Source organism: Sporothrix schenckii, assembly GCF_000961545.1.
Source record: "Sporothrix schenckii 1099-18 chromosome Unknown Cont47, whole genome shotgun sequence".
Classification (NCBI taxonomy): Eukaryota; Fungi; Ascomycota; class Sordariomycetes; order Ophiostomatales; family Ophiostomataceae; genus Sporothrix; species Sporothrix schenckii.
Window position 1 is genome coordinate 2,036,743 of NW_015971148.1, and position 11,282 is coordinate 2,048,024.

Consider the following 11,282-nt stretch of genomic DNA (forward strand, 5'->3'; position numbering starts at 1 on the left):
AATATAGGTGAAGGTTGGTGACGGGTGTTACTCAGGGCCGCGTCTAGGCCGTAGGGCGATGCGATTGGGGCGACACAGGCTGGCAAAGGAGGACAGTAGACAAAGGCTTGTGTCAAGTTGAGCGAGACACATCTGTGATGCAACTTACAGAGAGCGAGATGTTGTCGTATATTGTGACGCCAGCGGGGTAATGCAGGCAGAAGAGACGCGTGCCGAGAGTTTAGAGCGGGGGACGGTTGCTCTTAATAAAGCAGACGAGAACGGTGATTTGGTGGCCCGGCAGACCAGTGCTGCCAATGGAGAAGACATACCGAACAGGCAGGAAGGAGGCGGGGAGGAAGGGGCAGGTAGCCGATGCGATGAAGGAACGAATGGCCCCAGTAAAAAGAAGCGGAAGGCGCACCTGTGAGGGACAAGCGAAAGTGGACGGGGGCTGTCCCTTCCTTGAAAAGGCAGCTCGTGGTGAAACGAACTGGTCGATGTCTAACTCGTGCAAGAAAAAACGAACTTGGAAAGCTGCCGACATTGTACGACATACGGCGTACCGCTACCATGCTCTGGTGCACAGACCACTGGGCAGACCCGCCCATACCATACGCCCTCACACCTGCCTATCATCTCTGCAATTGCCGTCCCAAGCCGTCGGTTCTCTGAATCTTACGGCTATGAGCCCAGCGGGTCTTACGTCTTGCCTTAAATATGCACTCCGCACAGGTCGCTCTTTCCTATTTTGCACAATTCATGGCTACTAATGGGGGGGAGCATTTATTCGATCTCCATAAAGAATGGCTCCCACCTTTCCGTCGTATTCGTCACTCAGGGTCGGGTTTTTACGTCGAAATCTCTGCCCGCCTTCCGCTTTAGGAAGGCGGAGTGTTTTTATTGTGCCTGTCCTCTCCAGGTACGAAGAAATTTCGTTCACTGAGCTGCACGTGACATCGTTAGGGCACTTGCACGACCCTTCTCGCGATTTTGTGAGATATCGAATCATGGGAATACCATCGCGAGCATGAACCCCCCCAACGCCGCAGCCACGGACCCATTGCAACTGCATTGCCCTTGTGAAATAAGGTTAGGACGACGCGGAGGATGCAGCCTAGGGTCGATCCGCCGAAATACGTCAAGTACTGCCTTACGCGTGAGGGGTATCCTCACGACCCCAGTCGATCGAACAATCTCGTGCACATGCTAAAGCCCAATAACCGTCCGGGCAGCTGTCTTTGTCGTCGTAGCCGAGATCGAACGCGGGAGAATTGGCCAGGTGCAGCAACGCATTGTCGACATCGGCAAAGTATGAGTGCAATTGACCAATCACAGGTGTGCTAGCTCTACTCTCAAGATCAAGCAACGCCGATTTCTTCCTTAGATAACGGGGTACAGACTTACACGTGTATAGTAAACCCTTTATGGGGTACCACACTAACATTGCAGCCAACACCACCCAAGCCAGGAACGAGCTTACCACGAAAACATAACGGCGATGCGGCCACCTTTCGCCATTTCGCAAGATCAGGGTCCGGGACGGCTTCCGGAAAAGAGAAGAGAGCGCCCTGGAGCTCTGGAGCTCAAGCCGAGCTCGGTACCGCTCTATAAACAGCGAGGGAGTAGCCGGAGGAGCTCCGCCAGAAGCCATGGCGAATGTCACGATGTTAGCAGCTGATTGGGAATGAGCGACGGTGAGAGACATGCATGGGCTTCGAAACAGAACAATGCCTTGGCAGGACAGCAACGGCCAGCCGCAGCGGCACTCCGGCCAGCTGCACCGAGCACCGCGTCTTCTGTGCACGGTTCTTCCTTCCCGTCCTTGCAGAGCTGCGCTCAGAAACCCGCAGAACGAAGAACGCAATTCGCACTGTCTTACTGTCCGGCCCCATCTGCTCATTGCTCACGCCTGGGCCAACAGTAACACCCCACCAGTGATGCACTAACACCACAGTGCCCCTCCAAAAAAGGACAAGAAAAGGCAGGAACGAATGACGGCCGTTGCGCACAGCGTACCTACCTGCCCCTCCAAACCGGGGCGCCCAACAAAACAAACGGACGTCCAGACCAACGTACATACCAATGGACTGTTCCTTCTGTATCTGTCCTTAAAAGGCTCCTGTCCCTTCCTTTCTTTCCTGTCTAGACATCTTCGTCCCCATCATAGCACCCACGTTCCTGCCACCTTTACGTTTTAAGGCCAATTCGTCCCGTCCGAACCAAACAAAGGTAAGAAAGAAGGAGCTTCCCACCCTAGAGAGAGCGAGCAAAAAAGCGAGCTTCACATCCCGCAAACATAATCACGCAGCCTCCCCCCATATCGAGGTGTGTGTCTTTTTTTCCTCGCGCATCGTCTGCTGTCAAACCCACATTGTTCATTGGATCCCCTCCATCGTTGCCCCTCCACAACGCCTTAATTCCTTCGAATCTTGTGATCTGTTTTCCTTCCATGAGGCATTATCCCGTTCTGTTATATCGTCACTCTGCACTTCCCCATAAATAGCTCCTGCAATATTTTCCTGCCAATTCTCCGACTTTCGCTTTCGGCCTTTTTGACTCACTGCGACTATTACAAATTTCTCGTTGTCGTCAAGATTGCCTGTTAGCCTCCCTCTTATACCTTCCTTCTCGCTCCTGTTTTGTTTTTGTTTCGTCTCTCTTCTTCCTTCTTACAAGCCACTGACCAGCATCACCAACTCGCAGGTTTTATCTGACCCGACTTCCGAGCTAGCTTCCTCAACAGCATTCGACCCCACCAAAGCTTCAAAATGGCCATCACCAAGATCCACGCGCGCTACGTCTACGACTCGCGCGGCAACCCGACCGTTGAGGTCGACGTTGTCACCGAGACTGGCCTGCACCGCGCCATTGTCCCCTCGGGTGCCTCCACTGGTACGTTACGCGTCACCTACCCCCCAATATCTTTTGAACTCGACGTGTTTCGAGTGCACAGAAGCGCAGCTGGCTGACTTGTGTGTTCTGCAACAGGCCAACACGAGGCTTGCGAGCTCCGCGATGGCGACAAGGAGAAATGGGGTGGCAAGGGTGTCCTGACCGCTGTCAAGAACGTCAACGAGATCATTGGTCCCGCCATCATCAAGGAGGCCGTCGACGTCAAGGACCAGTCCAAGGTCGACAAGTTCCTGATTGACCTTGATGGTACCCCCAACAAGACCAAGCTGGGCGCCAACGCCATCCTGGGCGTGTCCCTGGCCATTGCCAAGGCTGGCGCTGCCGAGAAGGTAGGTTCAATTCGACCGGACGACGGGAAAGAAGCTCGAACATCACACAGACCAATTGGATACTAACATTTCCGCCTCTCTTCCTAGGGTGTCCCTCTGTACGCCCACGTCTCCGACCTGGCCGGCACCAAGAAGCCCTATGTCCTGCCCGTTCCCTTCATGAACGTCCTCAACGGCGGGTATGTTTACACTGGCTTCCCGAAGGCGATTTGACGTGCGGGAATGACTTGAGAGTAAGAAACACACGCTGACGAGTTTCCCAGTTCCCACGCCGGTGGCCGCCTGGCTTTCCAGGAGTTCATGATCGTTCCCAGCGACGCCCCCTCTTTCTCCGAGGCCCTGCGCTGGGGTGCTGAGGTGTACCAGCAGCTGAAGAGCCTGGCCAAGAAGAAGTACGGCCAGTCTGCCGGCAACGTCGGCGACGAGGGTGGCGTTGCCCCTGATATCCAGACTGCCGACGAGGCTCTTGAGCTGATCGCCGAGGCCATCGAGAAGGCCGGCTACACTGGCCGCATGAACATCGCCATGGACGTTGCCTCCAGCGAGTTCTACAAGGAGGATGTCAAGAAGTACGATCTGGACTTCAAGAACCCCGAGAGCGACCCTACCAAGTGGATCACCTACGAGCAGCTGGCCCAGATCTACTCCGACCTCAGCAAGAAGTACCCCATTGTCAGCATTGAGGACCCCTTCGCCGAGGATGACTGGGAGGCCTGGAGCTACTTCTACAAGACCCAGAACATCCAGATCGTTGGTGACGATCTGACGGTCACCAACCCCCTGCGCATCAAGAAGGCCATTGAGCTCAAGGCTTGCAACGCCCTGCTGCTGAAGGTCAACCAGATCGGTACCCTGACCGAGTCAATCCAGGCCGCCAAGGACTCCTACGCCGATGGCTGGGGCGTCATGGTGTCTCACCGCTCTGGTGAGACTGAGGATGTCACCATTGCTGACATTGTCGTCGGTATCCGCTCTGGCGAGATCAAGACTGGTGCCCCGGCCCGCTCGGAGCGCCTGGCCAAGCTGAACCAGCTGCTGCGCATCGAGGAGGAGCTCGGCGAGAACGCCGTCTACGCCGGCAAGAACTTCCGCACCTCGGTGAACATCTAAACCGCTCGTCACAACGACCTGTCGGGGATGACGTGAATGGAAGCGAACGACAGAGGCGCCGTAGGCGCTTCAACAACATGATTTGGGCATGTGAGAGTAGAAACGGAAGAAGGCCGGTGAAAACGGCCAACGGAACATGATGGGGTCCGGTGACTCATACCGTAGATACCACAAATAAATTTGCAAATTTAGGGAACAAACTCAGCGAAGGTCGTCTTCACGACGTGCGTGAGTGAGAATGTATTTCCGTACGAATCGGTGTGTGATGAGAATTAAACAGGGGTTGTCTCAGCAGGCTGTGGCGCCTGTGGCGTCTGTAGCGGGGTTGTTGTCACAGCAACTAACCGGGTTTATTTACTAATAAATACAACCCCACAATTTCGACAACCGACACGACAGAAATGCTAGTCAGAGACGGCCCAATTCCTTCGCCCTTTCCCAAAGCAGCAGCCTACACACACGGTAGGCGCGTCTTAGATTACTGGCTGGAGGCGCGTTTCATTGACCTTTCTTCCCAATCCACCCTTTTCACTCTTTTGCATCACTTTCGTCACGAACCACTGGCAACCGACACCACCACGATCATGGCTGCCTCCGACGAACTGATTAACTTCGATGTTATTGAGAGCCAGAAGGAGAACATCCAGTCTCTTCCTGGCGGCCGGTCAGCCCGAAAGCTGGCCGAGCTCTACTCCCCGCAGTCTGTGGGCGTCCAGGGCGACAAACTGGCCCCGATCTTGACGCCGACACCAAACCCGGGCGACACGAAGACACTGCACGACACGATCCGTGCCGATTTTGAGGCTGAGCTGGCCGTTGCCGCCGAGTCTGACGACCCCCTGGACGCGTACGACCGCTACGTTCGCTGGACTCTGGACGCCTACCCGTCTGCCCAAGCAACTCCGCAATCCCAGCTGCACCTCCTGCTCGAGCGTGCCACCAAGGCCTTTGTTGGTGCCGCCCAGTACCGAAATGACCCGCGGTACCTGCGTCTCTGGCTGCACTACATCCACTTCTTCTCCGACGCCCCTCACGAGACCTACGTCTACCTGTCGCGGCACAACATTGGCGAGAACCTCGCCCTGTTTTACGAAGAGTACGCCGCCTGGCTCGAGGGAGCCACACGCTGGGCCCAGGCCGACGAGGTTTACCGGCTGGGAATCGAGCGCAATGCACGGCCGCAGGCGCGCTTGATGCGCAAATACCAAGAGTTTGAGCAGCGCCGCGCGACCCAGGCACCGGAGTCCCTCAACCCCGACGCACCACCATCTCCGGCCCTGCCGACAGTGCGTCCGGTTCTGGCTGCCAAGGTCGACCCGTTCGCCAGCGCCGTCGCCGCGTTGAACGATCCGCAAGCAGCACAACGTCTGCAGGAGCAGCAGAGGCAACAGCAAGCGAGCAGCCAGGCTGCACGCGGTTCCAAGCCAAAGATGGCCATTTTCTCCGACGCCAATGCGTCCGCAGCAGCCCCAGCCCTCGGGGTATCGGGTGCTACGACCAAAGGTTGGGAGAGCATTGGGTCGCTGGCCGAGCGCAAGAAGGAGAACGTGGTGGCAGCAAAGCCGTGGGCCGGCGAGACGCTGAGTGCAGGCGGCAAAAAGCCAAAATCAAAGATGGCGGTGTTTAAGGACGCGGTAAGTCCCTGAGCCCACTTGCTCTCTTTTTGGCCCTGTTGCTGCTCTCTTTCTTTTAAACATTTTGTTGATCAATATAGGACTAATTTGTTGGCGCTTTGGGGCTGGCAAATGCCTTCGGGGGCATTTGTCAATGTGTCTTCTCTGGCGCAAAATGTATCATTTTAGTCATTAGCCAAATCACACATTACTATTCATCCTTCGCAATACCAGGTAACAGTAAACCCGGCGAGCGGGAAGAAAGAGCGCGTCTTTGTCGATTTGCGCGCCGTCTATCCAACGCCAGAAGAGCCCGGGACGGAGCTCAGCTTTGAGGAGATTTGGGCGGCCAATCGCGGCTTGCAGCATCGATCGTGGGATGAAGTTGCCCCTGCAAAAGAAGACCAGGATCTTCTTTTCTCGCCAGTCGGTCATCGCCAGATGGATGTGTTGGCGGACACAGTTGCGACGAAGCTTGTCGTTCATCGAGATGTCGTCCGGCTTGACGAGAACGGTGCGATGATCAAGAACCACGACCAGAATAACCGGCCAAGGAAAAAGAAGGTGGTGGAGGCAAACGTGACACAGATCAGTAAGATTCCTTATGGATTCCTTTGGAGATACCATGGCATTTGTGTCAAACTAACCACACCATATGTAGTCAAAGCAAACTTGGACTCCCCCTCGAAGCCTCGTATGAAGAAGAAGAGCTCTGCCACATCCGAGCCAACAATGACGATGCACACAAGAGCGGCAACAGACGACATTTACGAAATATTCAACCAGCCTAAAAAGCAAGGGATTGAGGAAGTGGACGAAAACCGGTCTTCCGACGATGATTACGAAACGGACGGCGATTATACGAGCGGTGCAGAGAGCACGGGCACGGCTAGGCACACGTCAATGAGCGATGCGGGTGATGGAGAGAACGACGACGAGGGTGATAACGAGAAGGCGGACAGCGCGGATGTGGATGCAAGTGCTGTCGACGGCGACGAGGCAGGAAATGTGAGCGGTTGGTCTGACTTTGCGGTACCCAAGGACATCTCCAGCCTTCAAGATACGACCACCGCAGACCAGACTCCGTCCACCACGACGGCCGGCGACACCGATGACGTCGGCAACAGCAGTGACAGGGACGAGCCTGACGAGGAATTTAGCCCTCTTCCTATCCGCGGTTTCTCACACCCTGTCGGTGGCGACGCGAACGACGAAAATGCTGTTCCATCTTTGCCCTCTTCGCCGCTCCGCCCAGCTGCTGAAGATAAGGTAGTAGTACCGGAGCCGCCACGGACTAGGACTGTATTTATCCCTATCCCGCCGGAAGACTATGTTGCACCCACACGGCCCTATAGGGATCCAGCCGAGGTGGCCAACAATCGTTTGCCGTTCATGACGCCCATTACGGAACGGACGGAGTCGTCGCTCGAATTCGATTCGGAGGACAATAAGCGGGCTTTGCATGCGAAGACGCCGAGCAAGGCTATGGGCAGACGGTCTCTTCACCTATCAAGCCCGAACGAAGAAGACGACGAAGTAGAGGAAGACGACGACGATGAAGATGTCGAGGTCGATGAGGAGGGTGAAGAGGAGAAGACCAGCAGCGGGATCATTCCGCCTGAGCCTTTGAGCAGTCCACTTATCGACATTGTCGACGACGACGACGACCTGCCCCAGCCTCCGCCCTTAAAACTCGCCCAGCCAGTCTTCCAAAAGGTCGCCGTCGCCCCAGTGGTGGACAGTGCAGCAGCTTCCCGCACCGTTCCTGCCAAGGGACCGATCATCAAAGAGACCCAATGCAACCCCGTCGACGAGGGCATCCGAGCAGAGATTCTGGCCAACATTCAACCGCCACTCGGCTCGTATAGTGGATTCTACGACCATCGTGACGAGAAGTGCGACAAGGGCGCTGAAGTCCGGCGATACGCCAAGGCCGTTTCGGGCAAATACAAGTCGGGTGGCAGTGGTGTAAGCGGTGGTAGCGGCAGTGGGTCGGATCGGTCTAGCGGTGCCGGTGTCCCGGTGGTGATTCAATTTGCCGACTGCCCGTCGAAGTACACAGTTCGCCGCGAGATCGGCGCTGGTGCTTTTGCGCCTGTGTACTTGGTGGAGAACATGGATCCCGACGGCGTGAAGAATGCCAACGATGGTGAGCAGCAGGCTGTAGCACAAATGGGACGCGGCGCCTTTGCTAGCGCACACTCCCGTCGGTACGCGCATGAGGCACTCAAAATGGAGACACCGCCGACAACGTGGGAATTTCACATGATGCGGCTTGCCCACACACGGCTCGGGCCGCAGCACCGTGCGACAGCGTCTTTAGCGCCCGCTCTTGAATGCCATTTATACCGAGACGAAACATTTTTGTTTCTCCCATTCTACCCGCACGGCACTCTGCTGGACGTTGTCAACCTGTTCCGCGGCGAGTCTTCTGGTGTGATGGACGAGACTCTGGCAATGTTCTTTGCCATTGAGCTCTTCCGTACAGTTGAGTCACTTCATAGCAAGAACATTCTGCACGGAGACATCAAAGCCGACAACTGCCTGCTGCGGCTGGAGGATCCCCTCAGTACGCCATCCCTTGGCAGTAGCACCAGCTCCAGTTCCAGCAACAGCCGCATCGTGGACGGCAGCGAGCAGTTGTCGAGCCAGTGGCAAGCTGACGGCACGGGCGGCTGGGCTGCACGTGGCATGACGCTGATCGACTTTGGCCGAGCCATTGATATGCGCGCGTTCCCGGCGGACGTCAAATTTGTAGCCGACTGGAAGACGACGGCCCAAGATTGCGCTGAGATGCGGGAGGGTCGCCCCTGGACGTGGCAGATTGACTACCATGGCCTGGCGGGTACACTGCACTGCCTTCTGTTCGGCAAGTACATGGAGACGGTGCGGTGCGACCAAGGCATGAGCGCTGCGTTCCCAGCTGACGCCGCGCTGGGTGCAGGCGGACCGGGGGCCGCATTGCTAGAGCGTGGCCCCGTCAAGCGCTACCGCATCCGCGAGACGCTCAAGCGCTACTGGCAAACCGACATCTGGACGGAGGCCTTTGAGTTGCTGCTCAACCCGGCAGGCTTTGCTGCGGCCGAGGAGGGCGGCAAGATGCCAGTGCTCCGGTCGATGCGTCAGGTCCGCGAGCGCATGGAGACGTGGTTGGCGGCCAACAGCGAGCGCGGTGTTGGGCTGAAGAGCCTGATGATCAAGGTCGAGCACTGGGCACGGACAAGGAAGTAGTGGAGGTTGGTTTCTGGTGTCTATTGCTTATTGTTTTATCGTTTTATGAGGCACGAGTTTGGCACTTTTTTGTTTATTTGCATTTTTGGCATACATACCCGAGATTTGGTTACAAAATACACGAATTATTCATTGGACTTTCCGATTCCTATTCCTGCTGGAATCCTCTGATACAATACCCACGAACGTCAAATTCAAAAGGCCACAACACAAAACCTCAACATCGAAGACATTCACTTCTTTTTCTTGGCGTCTTTAACCGACTTCTTGTCGACCTGCTCCTGGACGCGCTTACGCTCCTTGGCGCCCTCAGTCTGCAGTGCCTCTTCCTTCGCCCTGAACCCATCGGTGTCCGCGTCCATGCCAATCAGGCTTTCCAGCAGCTTGATTTCGTCGGCCCAGACCTGGTGGTCCTCAAACTCCTTGCCATTGGCGCCCACGCGGTCAATGGGCGTCTCCAGCACCATGGGGAGGCCGGCAAAGGCATCGTTGTTGACGAGGCTGTGGAAGGCGCGCAAGCCCAAGAACCCGGTGCCAATGTTGGCATGCAAGTCACGCCGGCTGGCCAGGGGCGCCTTGCTGTCGTTGACGTGGAATGCGCGCAGGTACTGGAGGCCCACGATGCGGTCAAAGTCCGCCACCACTTTGTCAAACGCATCCGGCGTGCGCAGGTCGTAGCCCGCCGCAAACGCGTGGCACGTATCGATGCAGACGCCAACGCGCGTCTTGTCGTCGATCTGTGCAATAATCGCGGCCAAGTCCTCGAACCGGTCGCCCACCGTCGTGCCGCCACCGGCCATGTTCTCAATGACGGTCACCACCTTGGAGGGCGCTGTGTCGGCGTGGGCGCGGTTGAGCGCCGCGGCAATGCGTCCCAGCGCCGCCTCGCGCGTGCCGCTGCCGGCCACAGCGGCGCCCGGGTGGAAGTTGTACAGGCGGATGCCCAAGGCGTCGCAGCGGCGCAGGTCGTCGACAAAGTTGGTGTACGCCTGGTCGGCCTTGGCCGGGTCGGGCTGGGCAAGGTTGACGAGGTACGAGCCGTGGGGCAGGCAGTGGCGTGCGGCGTCGTAGCCGTGCGCAGCGCAGGCGGCATGGAACGCGTCGCGTGTGTCGTCGGCCAGGGCCGGGTTCTGCCACTTGCGCTGCGACTTGAGGAAGAGGGCAAACGCGTTGCCGCCGACGTGCACGGAGTTGGGCACGGCATTCTGGACGCCGCCGGCGCTGCTGATGTGGGCTCCAATGTACATGGCCTTTTTGAGTGTGGCCACGTCGGTCCTCTCGGCCAGTGGCGCATCGTCGGCGGTCTTGGCCCGTTTCGTGGCCTTGGATGTTTTGGCAGCCGTCGCCCCCTTGACGTCCTCAACATTTGTCCTCATCGAGACGTCTTCCTCAGTCTTGATCGCAGCCTTGACCTCGAGTCCGTGCCTGTCGTCCTCATCCTCCGGCTCGTCCTTGGCCTTGCGCTTCAGTGATGCCGTACTGGCCTTGGTGGCGAGCTTTAATGCGGCCGACTTGACGGCGGATGCCGTCTTGGATACCTTTGAGGCCTTGTCCGGCGACACCTCCTCTTCCTTAATGCGCGTCGTCGTCATCTTTGCCGTCTTGGTCGTCTTGGTCGTGTTTTCTGTCTCAGTGGTCATCTCGGTCACGGCGACTGCCGCCGACTTTGGTGGTCTGCCCCGGCTCCCTGACTTCATGTTTGATGGTTGCGTGTCCGCTGCCACTACAGTCGTTGTGCTTATGGTCTGCTTCTTTCTGCCGCCTGACAGAAGCGTGTTCCACGCAGCAGCAGCGCCTGTCGACGCAGTCTTGGCCTTTCGAGGAGACTGGCGAAGGGGAAGGGACATGGCTGCCGGCGTCAACCACGGCCGGAACGCGGTCAACAATGTGCGAGAGTAAAGGGCCAGTGTGTGAGTTTGTGAACACGTTTGTGCGCTGTGAAATTCAAAACGTGCGTATAATATTCATTCAGGGGGTTGTTGTGCTTCATCGTCCACCTCAAGTTTGAGGCTGAAGTTCACTGCATCAACATCACTAACAGGGTAATTACTGTGGATGAGTGGACATACGGGACGCCCAGGGCAGCCAGCCGCGTCGCGGTCGC

General features: G+C 57.0%; 6 protein-coding genes across 6 annotated transcripts; 4 read left to right on the forward strand and 2 right to left on the reverse strand.

Moving 5' to 3' along the window:
• Window positions 1-190: 190 nt before the first annotated feature.
• SPSK_10547 (uncharacterized protein) lies at window positions 191-409 on the forward strand (the record flags this gene model as incomplete). Its single annotated transcript, XM_016736919.1, has 1 exon — window positions 191-409. One exon carries the CDS (start codon window positions 191-193, stop codon window positions 407-409), a length of 219 nt encoding a protein of 72 aa, XP_016585231.1.
• Window positions 410-1,132: 723 nt separating this feature from the next.
• Window positions 1,133-1,633, reverse strand: SPSK_03678 (uncharacterized protein; the record flags this gene model as incomplete). The annotated part of the gene is made up of 2 exons (XM_016730513.1): window positions 1,133-1,381; window positions 1,463-1,633. 2 exons carry the CDS (start codon window positions 1,631-1,633, stop codon window positions 1,133-1,135), a joined length of 420 nt encoding a protein of 139 aa, XP_016585232.1.
• A 76-nt stretch (window positions 1,634-1,709) lies between these two features.
• On the forward strand, window positions 1,710-1,928 carry SPSK_10548 (uncharacterized protein; the record flags this gene model as incomplete). Its single annotated transcript, XM_016736920.1, has 1 exon — window positions 1,710-1,928. The coding sequence occupies one exon, from the start codon at window positions 1,710-1,712 to the stop codon at window positions 1,926-1,928; it is 219 nt and encodes a 72-aa protein (XP_016585233.1).
• Window positions 1,929-2,750: 822 nt separating this feature from the next.
• Window positions 2,751-4,334, forward strand: SPSK_03292 (enolase; the record flags this gene model as incomplete). Its single annotated transcript, XM_016730130.1, has 4 exons — window positions 2,751-2,874; window positions 2,971-3,224; window positions 3,312-3,403; window positions 3,488-4,334. 4 exons carry the CDS (start codon window positions 2,751-2,753, stop codon window positions 4,332-4,334), a joined length of 1,317 nt encoding a protein of 438 aa, XP_016585234.1.
• A 401-nt stretch (window positions 4,335-4,735) lies between these two features.
• On the forward strand, window positions 4,736-9,178 carry SPSK_10505 (checkpoint serine/threonineeeee-protein kinase; the record flags this gene model as incomplete). The annotated part of the gene is made up of 3 exons (XM_016736893.1): window positions 4,736-5,968; window positions 6,182-6,539; window positions 6,609-9,178. 3 exons carry the CDS (start codon window positions 4,736-4,738, stop codon window positions 9,176-9,178), a joined length of 4,161 nt encoding a protein of 1,386 aa, XP_016585235.1.
• Window positions 9,179-9,411: 233 nt separating this feature from the next.
• On the reverse strand, window positions 9,412-11,025 carry SPSK_03279 (AP endonuclease 1; the record flags this gene model as incomplete). The annotated part of the gene is made up of 1 exon (XM_016730118.1): window positions 9,412-11,025. The coding sequence occupies one exon, from the start codon at window positions 11,023-11,025 to the stop codon at window positions 9,412-9,414; it is 1,614 nt and encodes a 537-aa protein (XP_016585236.1).
• Window positions 11,026-11,282: the final 257 nt, after the last annotated feature.